Below are 26,686 nucleotides of genomic sequence, written 5' to 3' on the forward strand. Positions count from 1 at the left end.
GACAAAATAGCCCAAAGTATACAAATAGCTGTATTTTATAATTTTGTTTGTATTTTTCTCAATTAAATTTATGGGATATTTTGAAACGTTTTGCAAGGTGTCATATGAAAATCATTTTTTAGTCATATCTTGACTCAGTAGGTGGGATAAACCCTAATTCAGGGTTAATCTCTAACTGTCTTCACAATTTGGGACAGAAAAATCAAGTGTTGGCTCATCTGCCCCTCCCCTGGCCTCAGCTCCCACCCACTTCTTCCATCTGTCTTTTTTTTTTTTATTATACTTTAAGTTCTAGGGTACATGTGCACAACGTGCAGGTTTGTTACATTTGTATACATGCGCCATGTTGTGTGCTGCACCCGTTAACTCGTCATTTACATTAGGTATATCTCCTAATGCTATCCCTCCTCCCTCCCCCGACCCCATGACAGACCCCAGTGTGTGATGTTCCCCACCCTGTGTCGAAGTGTTCTCATTGTTCTATTCCCACCTATGAGTGAGAACATGTGGTCTTTAGTTTTCTGTCCTTGTGATAGTTTGCTCAGAATGGTGGTTTCCAGCTTCATCCATGTCGCTACAAAGGACATAAACTCATCCTTTTTTATGACTGCATAGTGTTCCATGGTGTATATGTGCCACATTTTCTTAATCCAGTCTATCATTGATGGACATTTGGGTTGGGTCCAAGTCTTTGCTATTGTGAATAGTGCCACAATAAACATATGTGTGCATGTGTCTTTATAGCAGCATGATTTATAATCCTTTGGGTATATGCCCAGTAATGGGATGGCTGGGTCAAATGGTATTTCTAGTTCTAGATCCTTGAGGAATTGCCACACTGTCTTCCACAATGGTTGAACTAAGTAGTGGATTAAGCAGCTTGTTTTATTGACAACGTTCTCTTTTCTTTTATTCCTGTTTCATCCTCAGCCTTCAGAAAATAAAATAAAAATCATAATTCTCAGAGCTTTGTTTTTGTACTTTGTCTCGAGTTATAATTTGGTAGTATTTCCCAAGAGCATATAATAATTATTGTATTATAATTTATCAAATTTTGTATAGAATATGATATATAATAACACATATTAATCACAACTATAGTAAATTTATTGACTCTTTAGTTAAAAGACAGTATTACCAGATTATCTCAGGAGTCAGATAATAAATATTTAGGTTTGGTGAGGCAAGATGCAAAATTGAATATATTATGTGAGTACTTAGATAAGAGAGAAAACAAATTTCTGCAATGTCTATTAATGAATTCAGATGGAATGTAACCCAAAGAGCTTCTCAGCCTGTCCAGTGAACTGTCACTTACCACCAAATGCTCACAATTTTAAGGAACACAAGGAAACCCCAAATTGAATTGTTGTTTAGATCAGAAACATGAGCAGAGGTTTCCAAAATTATTAAAGTGAGAAAGGCCTGAGTCTGATTGAATGGATGTGTTGTGCAGGATGGGGTGGCATAGAAAGTAGGGCATCACCCAAGGAATTGTTCCTGGCCTGCTGGACAGCACTGTCGTCTGTTTGCAGGGAATGGAATTACACACACTGAAGGGTCTGAGCCCGGGGCCTGCTCATCTGTGCAGCCGTGATGATCATCACACCCACAGTGCTGGGCCTAATTGCGTGTTGCCCTTTAATAGTTTTTACAAAGAATGAGGAGGCTTCAGGGCTCATAGGAAAGATGGCTAAGCTGCAAAGGAAAAGTGTGTGTGGAAGATGAACTTCTGATGAACTAGTTTTCAGCCAGGTACATTCATGCACCAATGGAGATGACTCGGTTCTTTGGAGAAATAAGGAGAGGAAAAGAACCACAGGCTTCTATTTTATTCCCAACAGGTTTGTACTAAATACCATCTGGCTGGGTCTAGGTGACTAGTGAGACAGGAAGAAACAGGGGCTATAGTCTGTGACCATAGGGAAGAAGTTCTACCATCAGGCTGAGCCAATGGACTTTTCTGGGCAGGGGCTGCTGAGTGCAGAGAGGAGGAGGCAGGGGATCTCTGCAGCTGGAAGCCCAGCACCCACTCCAACTACTTTGCATATCCTTCCAGCCACTCTGCTGTCCAGAGCCCATATCAATGCCTGGGTCAGAGCTCTCGGGAAGAGCTGCTCGGTTAGGACCCAGAGGGAACCATGGAAGTTCCAGCTCAGCTCCTCTCCTTTCTGGTACTCTGGCTCCCAGGTGAGGGGAACACGGGATGATTCTGCATGCCAATGAAACTCTGTCAATGTTATTGGGTCCTGTGACCTGCTCAGCAAGAACAATAATTAATATTCAATGTACATCAATGATCCCGGCTGTACTGGGAAGACAGTGGATTTGATCTAGATTGCACAATTGACTTTCCTGTTTTATTCCAATCTCAGATACCACTGGAGAAGTTGTGATGACACGGTCCCCAATCACCCTGTGTTTGTCCCCAGGGGAAGGAGCCACCCTCACCTGAAAGGCCAGTCAGATCATTGACAACTATTCAGCCTGGGACCAGTAGAAACCTGTTCTGGTTCCCAGGCTCCTTATTTATAGTGCATCTACCAAGGCTACCAGCATCCCAGCCCGGTTCAGTGGTGGTGGGCCTGAGGCAGACTTTACCCCAACCATCAACAGCCTAGACCCTGAAGATGTCACAATTTTATTACCCTCATCAGTACAGCAGTGGGTGTCCCACAGTAATTCAACATGAAACAAAAACTTTCACAAAACCATTGATTTTTTTTTTCTAAAACCAGCGGCTTTATGGGCTGCAGCTATGATGGCTGCTCAGTTTTAGCAACTGTGCCTCTATTTGGAAATTTTGAAATTCTGAAAAGTAACTCGTTGTCAAGATGGTGACTCCAATGTCTGTATTTCTCTCAGACTTATTTACAGAGTTAGGTTTTGAATCAATTTTACTGCAAGGCCTTCAGACAGACTCACCTGCATGGATGCCTTTAAAGACACAGGTGCCGCTGGGCACAGTGGCTCACTCTATTTTTTTCCAATAGAGTAGAACAAACGTAGTTTTTCATTTAATAAATTTTCACTTAATGGCAGCATTTTCAGGAACAAGTAAAGGCCACCGAGTGAAGGTTAGGTGCACGTGAGTAAATAAGACAATTTTGGGTCCCAATTCAGTAGGGGAAAGAGCCATGAAGGAAGAATAACCACACAATAAAAGTGCGTAGAATAATTTCTGTAGTTGACAAATTGTGTAAAAAGCAGGAATGGTATGTGGTATCTGGAGGCTGAGGCCATATATTTGTGCTGATCAGGGAAGGCCCCAGGGTCATACTGAAGATTCATCTGAGTGGTGAGGAGGCAGCCAGGTGACCACAAAAACAGCAAAGACCACGGGATCATTATGGGAAGGGCAGGGACCAGTGTGTACTGAAAAAGTCAACAAGTGCTAAACTAATCAGATGCCTTCTGTGATTTTTATTCCCGTAAAGATAAAATTTACTGTAATATCTTACATCATACACCTTGGTCTGGGTCACTCCCATGGCATAGAATGTTCCCTGGTTCAGAAGTTGGAAGCCCAGGTCTTTCCTTTGTTGACAGTTTGCAGGCTCCCCAGAGCCCTTCCCTGCCACTCAAGCCCTTATCACTGGGTCAGTCTCTGTCTTTGAGTTGGGATCACCATAGGCAGGGGCAGCACTAGACACTGGACATGGGGCTCTGGCCCTCTGGGTTCTAGTTCCCTGGTTTCAGCTAAGGGGGCTCCACATGACAGGGTTCATATGTCCCATAGGACAATGGCTCAGATTGAGGCCATTGTTCAGGGAGCCCAGCATTCACCTCCCACTTGATCAGCCAGCAGGACTCTGCTGGGAAGCCTATGGAGAGGGACATCATTAACTGGGAAAGATCTGTGTTTTGTTTCCACCTCAGATTCTACAGGCAACTATGTGGGCCCCAGTCTCCAGCTTCCCAATCAGTGTCTCCAAGAGGGACAGTTTCCATCACCAGCCTGGAAGCATCCAGGGAAGGTTCCTGAGATCCACCCATGTGCTCTGTCTACCTTGGCCATGGTCCACCCCAGCTTGGTACAGTGGTCCTGGGACACACCTTTGCTTAACAGTTAGAAGCTTGGGTGTCCCAATGACATTACTGGTTATTACTGTCTACAACTGTGCTGTTCCACGTGGGAAACACTAGCAGTGATAGCCACAGATGTGTCAATTAGAAATACTTAAAATTAGAAAAGTAGCTTCACAGTTACATCAGGTACATTTCATGTACTCAGCAGCCACATATGACTAATGACTAGCCTATTGCACTTCATACATACAGACATTTTCATCATCTTAGAAAATGACTTTGCTTAGCACAGATGTAAATGATAACATCTGATTACTCGCAGTGCTATAGCTGAGAGCACAAACCTCAGCAGTTGTTCTTTTAGAAGATCAGGTGTCCCCAGATGCTTCCTCAGCTCGGAAAGCTACTGTGGTTCTCAGAGCTGCTCTGGAAGTGTTTCTGGGATGGGAGGAATGAGGCTGGGTTGACAGATCCAAACCAGGGGCCGTCAGCTTCTCACCCCAGTCCCTGCCATTATGCCCTACAGGGTCCTTTACAGCCCTCTCTTTTTTCCAAAACCACATCTTTGGCATGTCACATGGATCCCAGAATCTAGCCACCCTAATTGTTTTGTGACAAATATTTTTCCTGCATACCGTTTGTCCTCAACTAGATGACTGGTTTATTGAGGGGAGGGGCCATTTCGTGTTTTCTACAAAATCTGTCCTAGTGATGGATGTCATAAGATCAACTCCATGAATACCCATGAAAAGATTTCATCCATGGTCAACGCTCATTGGACCCTAGTATCTAACATCCTGTAAGATGCTATGTTAGAAACTGGCCAATAGATGGCAGACAAACACCATAATAAACAAAAGATAGAAGTCTGATCTTAGAAGTAATGAGGAAGTAAAAGTGATCATGTCCCCTTATGGACAGGGAGGCCCTAAGGCGGGACTGGGGTCTCCTGTGTGACATGGTTCGCCTGGGAGGAGTTGCCAGTGTGCTTAGTGATGGGAAAATCCCCTGTGCTCTGAGACCGGAAGCCTCATCTTGCCCCTCCCTACTGCCTTGGCTGTGTCCCCAAAGCCCTCCTCTTACGGAGGGAACTATGTTTCACAAATTCCTATTTGGAATCTCTTACCTCCAATATGGCTGCAGATGGAGAGAGAGCCTGCTAGGAGGTAACTAGGGTTAAAGAGGTGATCAGGGCGGGATCCTGACACCACGGGATTACTGTCCTTATAAAGAGAGACACTATAGAGCTTTCTCCCTCCCCCACCCTCCCTGCGTGCCCTGAGGGATGGTCATATGGGGACATGGCCAAAAGGTAACATCTGCAAATTAAAAATAGAGTCCTCACCAGCAAGAAAACCTTTCTGGACCTTGAGCTTTGCCTTTCCAGGCTCCTAAACTGTTAGAAATAACATTTCTGTGGTTTAAGCCATCCAGTCACATCCATTTTGGTGTCACAATCCCTGCAAACACTCCACCCTACCTACCCTCTCTGAGTAGGATCAGTATCAGGAAGCCCTCGTGGACATGGGGCCCACCTTTGCTCCTCTTCCTGCTGCTGTTCTGACTCTGATGAGGAGGGAGGACTGCGGCTTCATCCTCAGTTCGTTTGCATTAAGCAGAAAGATTTACTTGTTTTCAGCCTGTTTTGCTTTCTGATTGAAACTTAATCAAACTGAATGAACTACTTCTTTGGTATTAATATTTGGGAATGTTCATGTTTGTTTCCCACTTAGATGCCAGTGGCAACATCGTGTGGACCCTGTATCCAGCCCCTATCCCGGCGTCCCAAGTGAGAGGGTCACTTTCACCAGCAAGGCTGACCAGAGTATGAACAGCATCCTAGCCCAGTTCCAACGGAACCCAGGCCTGGCTCTGAGCTCCTGCTATCCCCTGGACACCAGGCCTGCCCTGGTTAAGGGCCATGGGCTTGGACAGATGTCATTCTGACTATCAGCATCCAAGCTGCCTTCAGGGGCACATCCCCCCACCTCCTGTCATTACTGGTGCACAAACCTCGCCCCAGCTCCTGCTCTGCCTGGAGTGCTGCTGAAGATCTGGGGCCTTCTCAGTGGAGCAGAATGGGAGGCAGCTCTGAAATCTTAAACCCCCTTCTCCTCCCACTAGCTTCCCACCTTCCGTATGGGCACCTCCTGAGCATCTGATGAGCATCACAGAGTAGAGAATGTCAATGTGTTTTCTCCCACATCCTGCTCTGAATTTATGAGGCCAATTTATCCTCACCTCACACATGAGCTGCCCTTGTCTTCAGGGATGTGATCCTTGTTTCTCTCACATCCTGTCACAGTGTTGACAACCTAGTTTTGACTTCACTCCATCAATCCTTTTGGAAATATTATGGTCAACAAGTTGTCGTCCTTGAATAACACACAATAAAAATAACAAATATTCAGAAGGTTTTGCATGGGGGAGAAATGGTTCATTGTGAACAGAGTTCCAGCAGCTGTGTGTGCCATAGAAGCTGGGCAGAGAGATCCCATATGGCTCCAGTTAGAGGGGAGGCTGCCAACGAGCCATGGAGGGCTTTGGTCTTGTGACCACACCTGTAAGCCTTTCTTATAAGCCACATGTAGCCTAATTCTATGAGCCACATGTGCTGCTCTGTCCTACAGGGACCCCCAGGGGACAAAATGCCCATGCTGAGCTCTGGGCACAAAACATCCTTCTACCAGGAGCCGAGGCCCACTCCCTGCCTCCTCAGCACCTGCTGCTTTGTGTTCCCCAGACCCTTAGCAATCTTAGCAATCCTCAGCAATCCTCAGCATCCTTAGCAATCTATGAGTCAGGGCTTGACCTAGAAAGGAAATGAAGTGAGTCCTGAGCCTCCTGACCCTTGGGCTCTGTAGTGGGAAAGGGGCCATGGGGTGGGGCACTATTGCTGGATTTTCTTGTTCATGCTCAATTTACCAAAGTTTAAAACCATGCCTTATAACAACAATTAATATTGTATTTATTTACATGAAAAGTGCATATTATATGTATTATATATGTATAAGATATACAAATATATTAATACAAATTACATCTGAAATAGCATAGAAATATATTTAATTTGTAAAGTGTGTTACAATTACATATATGCATATACAAATAATTTATGTTTATTTATTTAGCATGTGCTTCTTTTTCTTCTAACTATAACAGAGTCTGGCTGAGTAAAGACTCTGGAGACATTTGATGACCCTCCCTCTTTGGCACTAGTAGGGTCCTGGCCACTCAGGACCAGTGAGGACAGAACTGAGGAAAGTCGACCTAGGATCCCAGCCCCTGCACTACGGCTTTGGTCTCTCAGACTTTTACCCTGGCTGAAGGGTTCCTGAAGGATTTGTTCCACCTTGAACTGGGCTGACCAGCAAGAAGGAACTATGTGCATGCAGCCTATTTACACTGGGAGGGAAGGAGGAAAGTGTAGCAGGAAATAGAAGATGGGTGGCAAAAGTCTCCCCTAAAAGCCACCTAACTCTTAGGATGACTGAAGCTTCATCCCATGTGGAAACATGGGGACAATGCCTCTGGGCTATTCCATCTGAGGGGAGAGAGCTGGGGTATGTATACTCCTACTCCTGTTATCATTTACTGATAGTGTCTCTCTTAGTCTGTTGTGTCTTGGTATAACAGAATGCCTGAAATTGTAATTGATAAAGAGCAGACAATTATTCTCTCACACTTCTGGAGGATGGGAAGTCTAAGATCAAGGAACTGTCAGTTTATCTACTTTCAAGATGGCACTATGACTCCTGAGTCCTCCAGAAGGAAGGAAATCCATGTCCTAGCATGACTGAAGAGCAGAAAAGAGAGAGAGAGAAACCCTACTCCCACAAATGGGAAAGAGCAAGGACTCACTCTCAGGAGCCTGCAACCCCCACACCTCAAGCATGGAAAGAATAGAAAATCTTGACTCTCTTCAAAGGAAATTCCAAGCACCTACCTAGCCTTAAGACGTAAGTAAGTAACGTGATAAGCAAGGAAGTAAAAACAGCCTAAAATGGCCAAATAAGCTAGACTCAGAAGATGGTGGGTTCCCCTATAGAAACTGAAGGTGACATTTTAGTATATGTCTCTGAGGTGTTTTTGAGGAAACAAGACCCCCTCCAAATGAATCTGCCAGCACATAGATCTCACAAAAGGGAGAACTGGGGACTGAGCTCTGACCATGGTACTTTGTTCTAAATATCTTACAGAGGGGTCTGGTAAAAGTCATATCCATAAACCTGAGCTAATTCGTCTCTTCTGCTGAACCCAAATTTTTAAACAAAGCTTTTCTTCCTTAGCCAATTGTAAATTAGAAATCTTGTAATCCACCCTTGATGTGTAAGCCCCTGTTTCAAGATATCCTGCCCTTTTAGGCCAAAACCAATATGTGACCTCCATGTATTAATTTTCAATTTGACCTGTAACTTCTGCTTTCCTGAAATTTACTCCTGCCTTAAAAAACCCTTACCTGCAAGCCATCAGTGAGGCCAGGATTTGAATCTTAGCTGCCTGATTCTCTTTACCTGATGTCCTACAAACAAACAAACAAACAAACCTTTACTTTCTCCTGCTGCAAACTCAGTGTGAATATCTGATCTGACTGAGCTGAGTGAGTGGACTCCAGTTCGGTTCCACAGCACAAGCCCTGTTTATAGTGGCATTTATCCACTCATGAGGGCAGAGCTCTCATGACTTCAACACTTCCCATTAGGCCCCACCTCCCAATTCTGTTGCTCTGAGATAAATTTAAAAACAGATGGGTTTTGAAGGACACAGTGAAACCATAACACTGCCCAAAGAGAGGGCCATTCGAGCCCCTGTGGTCTGCTATGCATGCAGGCAGAGCTGCCTTCTCCAGGTTCAGAAAGAGCAATGAGGGGCATAGATGGCCATTGGAAGTCAGCAGCAGTACAGCGAAAGGGAAAGGCATAGCCTGTAGACAGGGATTGCAATCTTGATATATTTTCTATTTAGTTTCCTTTCTAAAAACAGAATAATTTCATGCTAACAGAAGTGTTGTAAGTACAGCACAAAGTGCTTTCTTCCAATTGAGTGCATATTGTATTTTTTAAAAAATAATCTCCATCTCCATACACGAATAAAATACATTACTCCATCTAGTCCTCAGGAATATTTCGAATTTTGACAATTAACTCAAAAAAGTTCTTTGTAACCAAACAGCCTCCAGGAAGAAACACTTATTTACGGACAAATCTGTGATGCCCTGGTCCGACCTGGGACACTGGGGACATTGCCCCTATGCTGAGTTACTGAGATGAGCCAGCCCTGCAGCTGTGCCCAGCCTGCCCTATCCCCTGCTGATTTGCATGTTCCCAGAGCACAGCCCCCTGCCCTGAAGACTTATTAATAGGCTGGTCGCACCCTGTGCAGGAGTCAGTCCCAGCCAGGACACAGCATGGACATGAGGGTCCCTGCTCAGCTCCTGGGGCTCCTGCTGCTCTGGCTCTCAGGTAAGGAAGGAGAACACTAGGAATTTCCTCAGCCAGTGTGCTCAGTACAGCCTGGCTCTTGATGGAAGCCTTCCTATAATATGACTAATAGTATGAATATTTGTGTTTATGTTTCTAATCGCAGGTGCCAGATGTGATATCCAGATGACCCAGTCTCCATCCTCCCTGTCTGCATCTGTAGGAGACAGAGTCACCATCACTTGCCAGGCGAGTCAGGACATTAGCAACTATTTAAATTGGTATCAGCAGAAACCAGGGAAAGCCCCTAAGCTCCTGATCTATGATGCATCCAATCTGGAAACAGGGGTCCCATCAAGGTTCAGTGGAAGTGGATCTGGGACAGATTTTACTTTCACCATCAGCAGCCTGCAGCCTGAAGATATTGCAACATATTACTATCAACAGTATGATAATCTCCCTCCCACAGTGTAGCAAGTCATAACATAAATCACCCAGGTGAGCAGATGTGTGAGGCTCAGCTGTCCCAGATGCCCCTTCTGGTGCCTTCGCCTGCTGAGAATGTTTCTCAAATTGCAGTCACACTTTGAAGTTCACTGGAGAGTTTTTGTAAAAGGGCCATGAAGGCCCACTTCATCGTAGCTGTCTTTCCTTGTCCTAATCCCCAGTATCATAGACAGGGCAATGCCTCTCCTGATTTCATTGAGAAGAAATGGTTACACCTGAGGAGTCTGAGTTGTAGCATCAGTTGGAATTCATGCAGCAATAGTGAGCCACTCTAGGTATTCCAAGTAGGATTTTTTTTAAATACAAGATGTGAGAATCTAAACTACAGCCTTTTAAAGACTTGCAAGTATAGTAGTCAACGACGCAAATACTAGAGAAGAGGAATTCTCTTCCGGAATCCAGAATGCATCTGATAGAGAAGGTACAACTGCCAATCATGTGGTCCTCAGACCTTTCTGAGAAGCCCATGGGTGGGGGTGCAGATGCTCTCAGCTGCCTAGAGGACTTCATCAGGTGCTTCTGCAGTCCTCACCTCGGTCCATATGTCTTGCTGCAGGTGTTGATGGATAGTATTGAATCCTCCTCTTCTTACTTCTCAATCTCAGGGCAGGCCCCACACTGGGCAACTCCACCAAAAACCAGAGAAGGCATAGGGTTTCTGGCAAATGTGCTTCCAGAATGATAGTGATGATGGGGAAGTGACAGCTGACATCGTTGTGTGGTCATGTATCTCTACTCTCAGGATTTTTTCAGTGAAGTGATGGCCTCAGAATACACTTGGATGTACTTCCATATACTATGAGTAAGTTTGAAATCATAGCATGAAAATGATATTTAGTCATATGATAAATAGAACTACATGGCTACATTAATCAAAATAGCATAGTGCTGGTACAAAAAGATACACAGACAAATGGAACAGAATAGGGAACTCAGAAATAATGCTGGAGACCTACAACCATCTGATCTTCAACAACCCTGACAAAAACAAGCAATGGGGAAAGTACTCCCTATTTAATAGATAATGCTGGGAGAACTGGCTAGCCATATGCCAAAAATTGAAACTGGACCCCTTCCTTACACCTTACACAAAAATGAACTCAAGATGGATTGAAGACTTAAGTGTAAAACCCCAAACTATAAAAACCCTAGAAGAAAATCTAGGCAATACCATTTAGGACATAGACACGGGCAGAGATTTCATGACGAGAATGCCCAAAGCATTGCAACAAAAGCAAAAATTGACAAATGTGATCTAATTAAACTAAAAAGCCTCTGCACAGCTGAAGAAACTATCATCAGAGTGAACAGACAACATTAAGAATGGGAGAAAATTTTTGCAATTTATTCATCTGACAAAGGTCTAATATCCGGAGTCTATAAGGAACTTAAACAAATTTACAAGAAAAAAAAACAACCCCATTAAAAGGTTGGCAAAGGACATGAACAGACACTTAAAAGAGGACATACATGAGGCCCATAATCATATGAAAAAAAGATCAACATTACTAATCATTGAAGAAATGCAAATCAGAAACACAATGAGATACTATCTCACACCAGTGAGAATGGCGATTATTAAAAACTCAAAAAACAATAAGTTAGGCAACGTGACTCACACCTGTAATCCTAGCACTTTGGGAAGCCGAGGTAAGTGGATCACTTGAGGTCAGGAGTTCAAGACTAGCCTGGCCAATATGGCGAAACCTCATCTCTACTAAAAATGCAAAAATTAGCTGGAGGTGGTGGTGGATGCCTGAAATCCCTGTTCCTTGAGGGGCTGAGGCACAAGAATCGCTTGAACCTGGAAGACAGAGGTTGCAGTGAGCTGAGATCATGCCACTGCACTCAAGCCTGGGTGACAGAATGATATTCCTTCTCAGATTAAAAAAAAAATCAAAAAACGACAGATACTGCGGAGGTTGTGGAGAAATAGGAAAACTTCTACACTGTTAATGGGAATGTAAATTACTTCAACCATTCTGGAAGACAGTGTGGTGATTCCTCAAAGTTTTAGAACTGGAAATACCATTTGATTCAGCAGTCCCATTACTGGATATATACCCAAAGGAATATAAATCATTCTACTATAAAGATACATGCATGAGTATGTTCATTGCAGCACTATTTACAATAGCAAAGACATGGAATCAACTCAAATGCCCATCAATGATAGAACAGATAAAGAAAATATGGTACATATGCACCACGGAATACTATGCAGCCATAAAAAGGAATGAGATCATGCCCTTTTCAGGGACATGGATGGAGCTGGAAGCCATTATCCTCAGTAAACTAAGGCAGGAACAGAAAACCAAACACTGCATGTTCTCACATATAAGTGGGAGCCTAACAATGAGAGTACATGGACACGGGAGGAAACGACACACTGAGGTCTGTGGTGGAGGGAGAAGGAGGAAGAGAGGGAGCGTATTAGGAAGAATAGCTAATGGATGCTGGGCTTAATACTGAAGTGATGGGATGATCTGTGCAGCGAACCACCACAGCACACGTCTACCTATGTAACAAACCTGCACATGTACCCTGGACCTTAAAGTAAAAGTTGAGGAAGAAAAACCATTACATATATATATATATAAACATTATATATATACATTATATATATAAACATTATATATATATAAACATTATATATATGTGTATGGTTGAGTCATATATATATATATGTATATGACTTAGCCATAAAAATAAATTTAATAATATCTTTCCCGGCAACTTGCATGGAGGTGGAGGCCGTTATTCAAAGTGAAGTAACTCAGGAATGGAAAACCAAATACCTTATATCCACACTTATAAGTGAGAGCTAAGCTACAAGTACACAGAGGCATACAGCATGGTCTAATGAACATTGGAGACAGAAGTGGAGAGGGTGGGGGGGGTGAGGAATAAAAAGCTGCATATTAAAAAAAATAAAAATAGAAATTGCACTAAATAATATAGCAATCATTGGACCAAAAAAAACCTTTGTTGAATACCTGTATGTGTATGTGTGTGTGTGTATATATATACACATATATATATAATCTGATTACCTATATATATGCATACAAACACAGACACACACCTATATATACACAAACACCCACACATAAATATTTTATATATAATATATAATATATGTTTATATATTATATATAGTATTATATATTATATATATTATAATATATTATATATACTATATTATATATGTATAATATAGTATATATACTAAATTATATATAATATATATTATTTATATATTATATATTATATAGTATATATATTTTATATAATATATAATATATAATACATATTATATATTAATATAATTATATATACTATCATTATATATAATACTATTATATATTAATATAATTATATATAATACTATTATATATTAATATAATTATATATTATATATATCATATATAATAGAATTATATATTATATTATATATTAATATAGTATTATATATTAATATAATATATAATTATAATAATTATATATAATAATTATATAATTAATATAATAGTAATATAATATATATTATATATAATACTATTATATTAATATGTAATACTATATATTAATATAATATTACATATAAATATAATTATATTAATATAATATATATTAATATAATTATATTGATATATATTATATACAATAGTATATTATATTATATACATATATAATATATACAATATATAATATCATAATATATAATATATATTATATATATAAAATATGTGTGTGTGTGTCTGTGTGTGTATGCATATATATAGGTAATCAGAACAGGATTTTATAGTATAATATAGATTTATTGAAAATCATTAAGTTCACATTCCATAAATAAAATATGTTCATACATATATATGTGTACATTTGCTTATATGTGTTTGTATATATATATGTGTGTGTGTGTGTATACACACAGATGTAACATTCTTATTCTTTTTTTAATATAAAAACCTTGCTACTCAAAATTTGTCCAGAACCCAGTAGCAACACTAAGAGCATGTTACCAATTCAAAACAGCAAAGCCACCTTAGATCAACTGAATGGGAATCTGTATTTTCATAACATAACAGATGATCCATTGAAGGTTTAAGAAGCTATGTTTTAGGGAATGTTTACTTCAGCTAAGAAATTTTTGTTGTTTTTATCCAACATGTCAATTTAAGAAAATCCGAATAAAGTCACATGTTGAAAACACATCCAATTTTATTTTTTACTCAATTTGATTTGATTTAACTTTAATTAATTTAAGAATAAATTTGCTTTTTTAATGCTGACAGTTGAAAAACTTAATTATTTGTCAGTGACATGATCACATACCTTGAAACTTAATTGGAGAAAAGGTTTTAGAACTTTGAGTAATTGCTAAAGCAAAAGAAGAAACCCACATATTGTATACTTGTGTTGGAGCTGATGGGACTTAAATTTGCTTGTGTAGCTTGACCTCAGGATGTTGTTAACTGCCCTGGCTGATCACTGCTCCTTCAGTCTTGACCCCAATTAAAAAAAAATCCATATATTAGAGATAAGCTCAGCAACCTACAGCACAACCACACAGCTGAGCCCTGTCTAGATCAGCTAAATTATTGTTAATATGAACAACCGTAAACATGAAAATAAATACTAGTATTGTAAGCCTCTGCATTTTGAGTGGTTTGTTACAAACTATTATTGTTGAAAAGCTAATACATTATTAAACATCCACATATATAGATGCATTTAATGAAAATTGCATAAATATGAATACTTAGAAAATCATAAAGAAACAAAAACATAGAAGAAATAATACTTAAATCAGAAGAAATAAAATACAACTTAGCTCATTTATGGAAACATCTAACAGGAATAGTTAGTATTGAGGATACACATATGTAGCAATACTCAACAGAATAATCAGAATGGAACTTTACATATACACTACAGATTGTTGAAAATCATTAGGTTGACATTCCAGGAATAAAACATATATTTATACATATATGTGTGCATAAGTGTATTTATCTTTTTATATATGATATATACGTTTGCATATATATTTAGATATTGCTTTCTGCATAAACTTATATAAACAGTTATGTTTTAAGAAAGTTGTATGACCACATATGTGTGTATATACACACATACACATAAGCTACAAGCACATATACAAAATTATCACAGTGCCAAGGAAATGTATTTTAGCCCTTCTAGACCCTAGGTTACAGACAGTACTCAGAGGATGGAAGAATTTTAATAAAACAGATATCAAAACATCATGTGAGGCATGCATACATTTTGTTGAAAAATTTTCTTTTTACAGTCACCATTTTCTTTAAAGTTTTATAAAGTGTTGTTGTCTGGTCTCCTTTGTAATTTAGACCTTAGGTTAAATTTGTGACCCATGAGGAATGCTGGATTCTGGACTGAAGGTTTTTGGATTTTGCCATTCATTTTATTTTATGTTCCAGGATACATGTGCAGGATGTGCAGGTTTGTTACATTGGTAAACAGGTGCTATGGTGATTTGCTGCACCTATCAACCCATCACCTATTAAGCCCAGCATCCATTAGCTATTTTTCCTGGTGCTCTTCTCCTACCCACCCTCCCCTGAAAGGTCCCAGTGTGTGTCGTTCCCCTCCTTGTGTCCATGTGTGCTCACTGTTCAGCTCCACCTCTAAGTGAGAACATCTGGTGTCTGGTTTCCTGTTCCTGTGTTAGTTTTCTGAGGATAGTGGTTTCTAGTTTCAACCACGTCCCTGCAAAGGACATGATCTCATTCCTTTTTATGGCTGCATAGTATTCCATGGTGTATATATAAAACATTTTATTTATCCATTCTATCATTGATGGGCATTTGGGTTGATTCCATGTCTTTGCTATTGTGCATAGTGCTGCAATGAACATACACATGCATGTATCTTTATAGTAGAATGATTTATATTCCTTTGGGTATATACCCAGTAATGTGACTGCTGAGTCAAATGGTATTTCCAGTTCTAAATCTTTGAGTAATCGCCACACTGTCTTCCAGAATGGTTGAACTAATTTACATTCCCACCAACAGTTTAGAAGTGTTTCTATTTCCCTGCAACCTCGACAGCATCTGTTGTTTCTTGATTTTTTAATAATCACCATTCTGACTGGAGTGATATGGTGTCTCATTGTGATTTTGGTTTGCATTTCGCTGATGATCATTGATATTGAGCTTTTTTCGTGTTTCTTGGCCGCATGTATGTCTTCTTTTGAGAAGCGCCTGTTCATGTCCTTTGCCCACCTTTTAATTTTTTTATTTTTATTTTTGTAAATTTGTTTAAATTTCTTGTAAATTCTGGATATTATAACTTTGTCAGATGAATAAATTGCAAAAGTTTTCTCCCATTCTGTAGGTTGTCTGTTCACTATGATGATAGTTTCTTTTGCTGTTCAGAGGCTCTTTAGTTTAATTAGATCTCATTTGCCAATTTTTGCTTTGTTGCAAATGCTGTAGACATTTTTGTCCTAAAATCTCTTCCTGTGTCTATGTCCTAAATGGTATTGCCTAGATTTTTGTAGTTTGCTTTTTTTTTTAATTATACTTTAAGTAGTTTGGGTTTTAATAGTTTGGGGTTTTATACTTAAGTCTTTAATCCATCTTGCCTTCATTTTTGTATAAGGCGTAAGGAAGGGGTCCAGTTTCAATTTTCTGCATATGGCTAGCCAATTCTCCCTGCACCATTTATTAAATAGGGAGTACTTCCCTCATTGCTTGTGTTTTTGTTTTTGTTTTTGTTTTTGTTCTTTTTATCAGGTTTGTTGAAGATCAGATGGCTGTAGATGTGTGGTTTTATTTCTGAATTCTCTATTCTGTTCCGTTGGTCTAAGTGTCTGTTTTTGTACCGGTAGCATGTTGTTTTGCTTAGTGTATCCTTGTAGCATAGTTTGAAGTTGAGTAGTATGATGCCTCCAGTTTTGTTCTTTTTGCTTAGGCTTGTCCTGGCTACACAACCTTTGTTGGTTCTATATGAATTTTAAATTTTTTTTTTTTTTTGACGGAGTCTCGCCTTGTCACCCAGGCTGGAGTGCAGTGGTGCCATCTTGGCTCACTGCAAGCTCCGCCTCCTGGGTTCACGCCATTCTCCTGCCTCAGCCTCCCGGGTAGCTGGAAATATAGGTGCCTGCCACCACTCCTGGCTCATTTTTTGTATTTTTAGTAGAGATGGGCTTTCACCGTGTTAGCCAGGATGGTCTCGATCTCCTGATCTCGTGATCCGCCCGCCTTGGCCTCCCAAAGTGCTGGGACTACAGGCATGAGCCACCACGCCCGGCCAAATTGTTTCTTCTAATTCTGTGACGAATGTCATGGTAGTTTATTGGGAATAGGATTGAATCTATAAATTGCTTTGGGGAGTGTGGCCATATTTGCGATATTGATTCTTCCTATCCACCAGCATGGAATGTTTTTCTATCTGTTTGTGTCCTCTCTGATTTTCTTGAACAGTGGTTTGTAATTCTCCTTGAAGAGGTCTTTCACTTTCCTCATTAGCTGTTATCCTAGGTATTTTATTCTCTTTGTTGCAATTGTGAATAGGAGTTCATTCATAATTTGGCTATTTGTCTGTTGTTGGTGTGTAGATGCTTGTCAATTGTGCACATTGATTTTGTATTCAGAGACTTTGCTGAAGTTACTTATCAGCTTAAGAAGCTTTTGGGCTGAGTCAATGGCATTTTCTAGATACAGAATCATGTCATCTGCAAACAAAGATAATTTGAATTTCTCTCTTCCTATTCGAATACCCTTTATTTCTTTCTCTTCCCTGATTGCCCTGGTCAGAACTTCCAATACTATGTTGAATAAGAGTGGTGACAGAGGGGTATCCTTGTCTTGTAGTGGTTTTCAAGGGGAATGCTTCCAGCTTTTGTCCATTCAGTATCATATTGACTGTGGGTTTGTCATAAATGGCTCTTATTATTTTGAAGCATATTTCTTCAATACGTAGTTTATTGAAATGAAGTGATGTTGAATTTTATCGAAGACCTTTTCTCCATCTACTGAGATAATCATGTGGGTTTTGTCTCTAGTTCCCTTTATGTGATGAATTATGTGTATATTGAACCAGCCTTGCATCCGGGGATGAAGCCAACTTCATCGTGGTGGATAAACTTTTTGATGTGCGGCTGGATATGGTTTGCCAGTATTTTATTGAGGATTTTTGCATCAATGTTCATTAGGGATATTGGCCTGAAGGTTTTCTCCTTTTTTTTTTTTTTAAATCTCTGCCAGGTTTTGGTATCAGGATGATTGTGGCCTCTTAAAATAAGTTAGACAGGAGTCTCTCCTTTTCAAGTGTTTGGAATTGTTTCAGAAGGAGTGGTACCAGCTCCTCTTTGTACCTCTGGTAGAATTGAACTGTAAATCCATCTGGTCCTGGGCTTTTTTTAGTTGATAGGCTTTTTATTACTGCCTCGATTTCAGAACTTGTTATTGGTCTACTCAGGGATTCAACTTCTTCCTGGTTCAGTCTTGGGTGTCCCCATTCTTTAGGTAGAAGTGATCCTGATGTTACTTGTAAAGACAACGTTTGCAATATGTTAGGTGTTAACACATTGCTTTTAATGTGTGAAAAAGGAATTCAAGTGTGGGAAAGTGTGTATTGGTGATGTCAAGCCACAAGGGTGGATGGAGATAGAAAAAGATATGTAGTCATGAAAAACGATGAATGTGAACGGGACTGAATTTAGGGATATTATCAACACAGGGAGAGCTGCAGGATAGGAGTCGGATCTCTCGTAGCTGCTGGCAGGGATGCTGTCCTTCTGTGGGCCGTAGTGAGAGGAACAGCTGTCTTCTCTGCAGGAGGCAGTCTGAATATGGGGTCTCAGGCAGTAAGGACTCCTCCGCAGCCTGAATCGGCAGTACAGTTTGTGAGATTGTTCCAGAGGCTTTGCCTGGAGCCTGTTCTTAAGGCTTTCCAACAATTTTTGAGCTATTTAATATCCCATAATGAATCCCTTTATGCTTAGTGCAGTTCACATTTGTAACCAATACTAATGACCACTCCACATTGAGGGCATGGTTGCCCCCTTTTTTCCTGCTAAATTTAATGCTTTCCAGGTGAATCTACTAGAGAAGGCCAACATGAATAACCTTCATGTCATCAAAAGTGCATGACAAATAAGCTCAGGGGAGCCACCGGGTTCTCAGTCATCTGCAGTGTCTCATGACATGAAAAGAGGAGACTGAGGAATCTTCCTGTAATCCTTCAGCCAGTCTTTCTGCAGCCTTAGGTAGGGTCTCCACGTGCATGTACTCATCAGTGCTCTGTGGAATACTGAGGGAGGCATCTGGGGATAGCCTGGGCTCTCTCTGAACTCCCTCCTCTGTTTCTCTGTCTTTCTGGACCTCCAATTCTTTTTCCTCTCTTCAGGGACACTCCCAGGCACCTCATGGATTTCCTTTCACTACACAATGCTCTGGCAACTCTCCTCAGGGTCTCAGATGGATCGATCCAAATTTCATCTCCTTTGGTTTAAAATCTTCTGGGCTCAATATCCTTAATTTCTAATGTCCAATTTCTTGAAAACATTTGCCTCATGTATTGTGTCCTGTGTTTTAGTTAATCCAGAGAGGAGTGTAAATCTAGTCCATTCTAATCTATTTTGGCTACAGGTTGAATATCTGGAAGCCTACGTCTGAATTTAAATATTTTTCGCTCCTCAAGGTTCTTCACCAGCACCTGGTAGTGTGAGGATAGCAGGTCGTGCTTTAGGGTTGCAATTGGGACTTTACTGCCATTACCCCATCTCTTGCTTTTTCCACACCACACAAGTTCTCCTGAACACATATACAGACACTTCACACACATTCACATGCCATCCCACCTCCCAGCAGCAGAAACCTGGCCTCACTTTGTGTCTGAGCGGGGAACGCCTACTGCGTAGCTACTCTCAGAGGAACGAGCCCAGAGAAGGGGCCAAGTCCCTGGAAGTTAGGGTTAGAACATTTGAATTGGTAGTTTCAGGACCCCAAGTATCAGGGTGTGATGTAGAAGAAAATTGGCTCTATATTAGCACAGTCTCAGTCTCTCTCTGTGAAAGACTGGAAGGGAGGAGAGCCTGGTGAGGGACCTTCACTTCTGGGGCCCAGAGCAAGAGGTCCCTCATGTTGAGTGTGCATGTAGCTTTGATTGATGCATTATTACTGAGACACTCAATAGCTCCATTGAAATACAAGATTGGAGACCTCCAACCAAGATGCTCTGTCAGTGTTGACAGGGCTCCTTTATGATCCAGCAGGCTGTTGAGGACTCCCTGGCCTTGATGAGTTCGCAGCAGAGCTAGCTTTGTCTCCAGCCTCATCCTCCCTTCCTCTGTGTCTTCCGTGAAACTCGGAGCAATTCCCCAGGTGATGTGATCTTGTCTTCATCCTACTTTGAAGAGAATTGATCCTCAGTGGTTCTGGGGTATTTAAGGTTGTATATTTATCCTAATTCAGGCTTCAGTTTCACAGCTATCCTATTTGGTTGATGAAAGAAACTGTATTTGATTTGATTTTTGTTTTTTTGATAATCAGGTTTGGCATCCTCAGTCAGAACTTTCATGCTGATGAACTGAGAGAAATAAAGTTACATGGGGCTAGGCACAGTAGCTCACACCTATAATGACAGCATTTGAAAGGCTAAGACTGGAGGATTACTTGAGCCCAGGAATTTGAGACTAACCTAGGCAACATAGTGAGACCCCATCTCCACAAGAAATGAAAAAATTAGCCAGGTGCCGTGGCACACGCCTGTGGTTCTAGCTACTGGGGAGGCTGAGACAAGAGGATTGTTTAAGCCCAAGGGGTTGAGGTTGGAGTAAGCTGTGATCTTGCCACTGCACTCCAGTGTAGGGGACAGAGCAGGACCCAGTCTCAAACAAAACAAAACAAACAAGTTACATTTGTCGTGAGGGGTAGACTATGTAGGTCCCCAAACCAAGAATAGGATGCCCATTTAGTTGATGGATACTAAAGAGACCTGTGTCTTCAGATAATAATTTGTCTGTGAACTACACACCTTTGAGAAAGCACAGTGTTATCTTCGTGCGTCTACAGTAAATTTCCATGTCTTATGATTGTAACAGGTGTGGCTCAGTGCCATCACAAAATACCTTAGAATAGCTTGGGTATGCTCTTAAGAGCTGCCATTTTTATTTTTAAAATATTGAAACAATTTCACATTTACAGAAAGTTTGTAAGTAGAGTACAAAGTAACACATTTCCCCCCAAACCATTGAGAGTAACTTGATGACCTCATAGTTCCACCCTTTAAGACTTTGCTATGTATTTCCTTCAGACAAGACATTTTCCTACATAACCCAATACATCTGTGGAACCAGGGAATCATCACTGGTGCATCACTCCATCTAATCCTCAAGTGTATTTCAACTTTTGTTAATTGTTCCAATAATGTCTTTTGTAACAAAATGATTCACGGGTTGCCTTTGCTGGCCTGTACCTCTGTAGTTTTCTTCCATCTAGAACAGTTCCAGTGTCCTTGTTTGGACTTTATGAACACATTGCTTTTGAAGATTACACACCAGTTACCATGTAGATTGTCAATTTAAATTTGTTTGAATTTTCTTCAGGATTGAACTCTGTTAGTGTAACTGTTGCGGGAATATCCAGAAGCGATACTGTGCTCTCACTGAATCCTATTGGGATGTGTGTGATTTCCATCTGCCACATGACTGAAGAGGTTTAATCTGACTCCTGCTGAAGGGGGTGTCTGCCAGGCTTCTCCCTGCACCTTCACTCTTGTTCTGTTTGAAAGAGATAAGAATTTGTGGAGATGTTCTTGGTACTTCATGAATATCCCTCTCCTAATCGAAATATAGACATGGATCCATATTTTCTTCAATGGGTTATACTCTGCTACCATCATCATTTATTTTCATAGTCAACCCTCCTCTGATTTGTCCAATGGGAGCCTCATTCACACTGCCTCTGAATACCTGCTGTTTTTATCCCATCACTCTCTGAGCACTTTTTTAGTTTCTGGCACTAGATGGTACAGGCTCATCTTCCATCTCCCCTATTTTAGACCTGACATCAGCCATTTCTCCAAAGATTACTGATTCCTTTTAGTAGAAATCGGTATTCAGAAAAATAAGATCTACACACTAAATGTGTTCAGTGGGACTGATGTGTCATCGCTTCTAGAGAAAATGAGCTATCTATTATCTATCATTTGTCTATCTATCATCATCATCTATTCATCTATCTTTTTACCTATATCTACATAAACCATGAATTGGCACTGATATAGCTATAATCCAGAGTCATAGAGTTTATTCTAGTACGTGCTTTAAAAATATTTCTAACATTTCTCCCTGGGTACCTTGGCTCTTATTATCCTTACTACACTGACTTATGGGATCAACATCTCTTTGTGACACTAATCTCCTGCTGTCATTGCCACCTACACGCTCCTTGTAGACAACTTCCCTCTTCTGCCTCACAACCTGCATTAGCCCTGATATGCTTTGCCAGCTCACTGTTAACTTTGACTCCTACATGGGTGACCTTCTCAATCTACATGGGCCGTTATGCTAGTACCACTGGCTTTACCCCTTTTGAAGGGCCCTGCACATCCTGCTTCAGCTGTGACATATGTGCTAGTGGGAGGATGTTGCCCCACATCCTGCGCCTATGTGGGGATACCCTCCTCCCTCCACTATAGCTTCAACACCTCTGGTGGTCTTCCCTCTCTACTGCACATCAACTGCCCTTTCCATGCCATATGGGTTTCACACTCTGTGCAATATTTTGGTTTCCCCTTCATTTTGGTGCATGGTTTTCTTTCTGAACCTACTTTGGTCAAATGCCCTAAACCCAGTCATTAAGAACTGCTTTCTCTCAAAAACTGGAAGAGATTGGTAATATAGAGATATACAGTTTATGGAACATAGTAGATTCAAGAGTAGATGTGAGCACTGGGTCTAGATAACATCTCATTTTCCGGAAGATATTAGCTTAAGAATGACGTAAGACACACATATTAATCCAAGGAGCTCAGGAAACATCTAGCATAGGAATGCATGATGGCACACAGAGGTAGAGAGTAGCTGACACTTTTCAGAAGTGGAGGGAGAAGATTTCTGATGTTGGCCTAGATGAAAGAAGTAGGAAAGAAAATGTAGAAATACAGGAAGATGATCACATGTCTGAAATAAGAGATTTGCCATGTCGTTTACCCAGTGTACAAGGATTACCCAATCCTTGCAAAGCATTACACTACTTTCACATATTTTGTGTTAACATTTTCCTTTTTCTTATTTTTAATAAATAAATCTGTCCTTCTATCCATCCATCTATGTATCCATCCATCTTTCTTATACCTCATCATTGCATCTCTGGCTGATAGTGCTGATGATTTACAACATCAAGGGCTCTAGAGGATCAGAGCAAAGAAGAAGTCTCTCTGGCTTCAATAATATTCATCAGTACCAAACGCAGGACACTTCTAAAATTTATTGCAGATTCTGGAGATGTGCTTCTCCAACAAGCCAGGTCTTAGACGGGAAGCTAGCAAGAAAAGTAGGTCATGACCTATGAGCAGAGCAGAAGAGCAATCTCCTTGCAGGACAGTAGACAGATTCTCTTCTGTGGCCCCCAGAGAGAAACTTGTTCTCTGCTAACAAGTGTATGCAGGCCTGATCAATCTTAGGACCCCTGGGGGAAACTAGGCCTGTGCAATATTATGCAGATAAAGTCATTCTTGCATCCGTTGAAATTTTCACTTTCAAAAAAACACAGCCAACTTCCTGAAGACTTGTACACAGGCTGGTCATACCACTTGCAAGAGTCAGTCCCAGTCAAGACACAGCATGGACATGAGGGTCCCTGCTCAGCTCCTGGGGCTCCTGCTGCTCTGGCTCTCAGGCAAGGAAGGAGAACACTAGGAATTTACTGAGCCAGTGTGGTCAGTACTACCTGGCTATTCAGGAAAGTCCTCTCATAACATGGTTAATAGTGTTAATAGTTTTGTTTCCCATCTCAGGTGCCAGATATGACATGCAGATGACCCAGTCTCCATCCTCGCTGTCTTCCTCTCTAGGTGAGAGTCACCATCACATGCCAGGAAAGTCAGGCAGGGCATTAGCCATGTTTTAGCCTGATACAAAGAGAAGCCAGGGAAAGCTTCTGAGCTCCTGATCTACGATGCATCCAATTTGCAAACCTGGGTCCCATTGCAGTTATGTGGCATTGAATCCAGGACAGATTTGATTCTCACCATTAGCAGCCTCCAGTCTGAAGTTGCTGCAACTTCTTCTTATTGGTCAACAGTATAAAAGTGACCCTCTCACAGTGTTACAAACCCAATAAGCTCCCCAAGGAAGCAGATATGTGAGGGTGGGCTGCCCCAGCTGCTTCTCCTGTTTCCTCCATCTGCTGAGAGTGTTTCTCAGACTCAGCCACACTCTGAAGGTCACTGAGCAGTTTTCATAGAAGGGGTAAGGGAAGTGTCTCTACACCCTTAGTTTCTTTTATCCTCCTCAGCCCCAGCAGCAGACATGGCAATGCCTCTCCTAATTTCATAGAAGAGTCATTACCTATGAGGACTCTGGGTTACAGCACTGGTCCAGGTTCATACAACAAAAGAGAAGCTATTGTAGGTAACCCAAATAGAAAGTTTTTCCTAATATGGGAAATCCATGTCTAAATTACAACTTTTCAAAGACCAGAGGATATAATGGTTAGGAAACCAGAAAGGCAAAAGGAGTGCTGGGAAATCTACTTCAAGAAGCAATGGTGGCCGCGCACGGTGGTTCAGGCCTGTAATCCCAGCACTTTGGGAGGCCGAGGCAGGCGGATCACCTGAGATCAGGAGTTCAAGACCAGCCTGGCCAACATGGCGAAACCCCGTCTCTACTAAAAATACAAAAATTAGCCGGGCATAGTGGTGGGTGCCTGTAATCCTAGCTACTCAGAAGACTGAGGCAGGAGAATCATTTGAACCAGGCAGGTGGTCTCTGCAGTTTCGAAGCCCAGCGCCATCTGTGGCTGTTATGCATGTCTCTCCCAGCCACCCTGCTGTCCAGAGCCCATATCAATCCGTGGGGGTAGGTCTGTGAAAGAGCAGCTCAGTTAGGACCCAGAGGGAACCATGGAAGCTGCAGCTCAGCTGCTCTGATTCTTGTTACTCTGGCTCCCAGGTGCAGGAAACACCGGATGGTTCTGCATGTCAGTGAAACTTTCTCAACCTTGTTGAGTCCTGTTACCTGGCACACCTGCTGGGAAGGCACAATGATTAAAGCTCAATGTAGATCAATGGTCCTGGATGCACTGGGAAGACAATAGGTATGACGTAGTGTACGTGTGTGACATTTCTGTTTTTATTCCAATTTCAGATACCACCAGAGAACTTGTGATAACAGTCTCCAGCCTCCCTGTCTTTATCTCTAGGGGAAAAAGCCACCCTCACCTACAGAGCCAAGTAGACTATTAGCAGCTCCTTAGCAGGGTATCAGTGGAAACCTGGACAGGCTCTCAGGCTCCTCATCCATGGTGCATCCACCAGGACCACCAATGTCCCAGCCTGGTGGAGTGGCAGTGGGTTCGGGGAAAACTTCAGTCTCATTATCAGCAGGCTGGAGCATGAAGATTTTGCACTTTAACACTGTTATCAGCATAGTGGTGGGTATTCCACAGTGATTCCACAGGAAACCAAACCTCCACAAGACGGCTGGTGTTTTTTCCTCAAGCCTTCTGTTTACTTATGGGAAGCTACTATGGTGGCTGCTTAGTTATTGAGAGAAAACAATGGAGACTTCAATAAATAGAAGTTTATACCACATTCATGCATTATAAAACTTAATATTGTGAGTAACATAATTCTCCCTTAATTAATTCAATACAGTGACAATTAAAATCCCAGAGGACGTTTGTGAAATTGAAATGATGTTTCATATATATATAGTATATATATATATATATATATATATATATGTACACACATACCACACACTATATATATATATATACACACACTATATATGGTTTATGTATATATATAGTGATATGTATGTGTATAATATATATAGAGAGACTGTGTGTGTATATATATAGATACATACATATCACACATGCATTTAAAAAGGACAAAAATAGCCATTGGAATCTTGCATAAGAATAACAGGTCGGGCTGGGCATGGTGGATCACTCCTGTAATCCCAGCAATTTGGGAAGCTGAGGCGGGCAGGTCACCTGAGGTCAGGAGGTTGAGACTAGCCTGACCAGCATGGAGAAACCCCATCTCTACTAAAAATACAAAATTAGTCAGGTGTGGTGGCACATGCCTGTAATCCCAGCTACTCAGGAGGCTGAGGCAGGAGAATCATTTGAACCCGGGTGGTGGAGGTTGCAGTGAGCTGAGATCGCACCATTGCACTCCAGCCTGGGGAACAGAGCCAGAATCTATCTCAAAAAAACAAAAGCAAAAAACAACAACAAAACAAAACAAAAAAAGAATAACAGGGCAGGCATGGTGTCTCACGCCTATAATCCCAGTACTTTGGGAGGCTGAGGCAAGTGTATCGCTTGAGGTCAGGAGTTAGACCACCCTGGCCAACATGGTGAAACCTTGAATCTATTAAAAAAATACAAAAAATTAGCCAGGCGTGGTTGCACATTCCTGTAGTCCCAGCTGCTTAGGAGGCTGAGACAGGAGAATCGCTTGAACCCAGGGGGCAGAGGTTGCAATGAGCCAAGATC

The 26,686-nt window shown here is 41.2% G+C and overlaps 1 protein-coding gene and 1 gene segment (V, D, J or C); both read left to right on the forward strand.

Annotated features, from left to right (window-relative positions):
• LOC129143237 (immunoglobulin kappa variable 2-28) overlaps window positions 1-26,686 on the forward strand; it is a 167,189-nt gene that overhangs the window by 81,082 nt on the left and 59,421 nt on the right. The window lies entirely within an intron of this gene.
• Window positions 9,412-9,923, forward strand: LOC459392 (immunoglobulin kappa variable 1D-33-like). The segment is given in 2 exon segments: window positions 9,412-9,491; window positions 9,616-9,923. Coding segments are annotated over 2 exon segments (363 nt in total).

The sequence above is a fragment of the Pan troglodytes genome, chromosome 12 (genome assembly GCF_028858775.2).
Source record: "Pan troglodytes isolate AG18354 chromosome 12, NHGRI_mPanTro3-v2.0_pri, whole genome shotgun sequence".
In the NCBI taxonomy this organism is placed as follows: Eukaryota; Metazoa; Chordata; class Mammalia; order Primates; family Hominidae; genus Pan; species Pan troglodytes.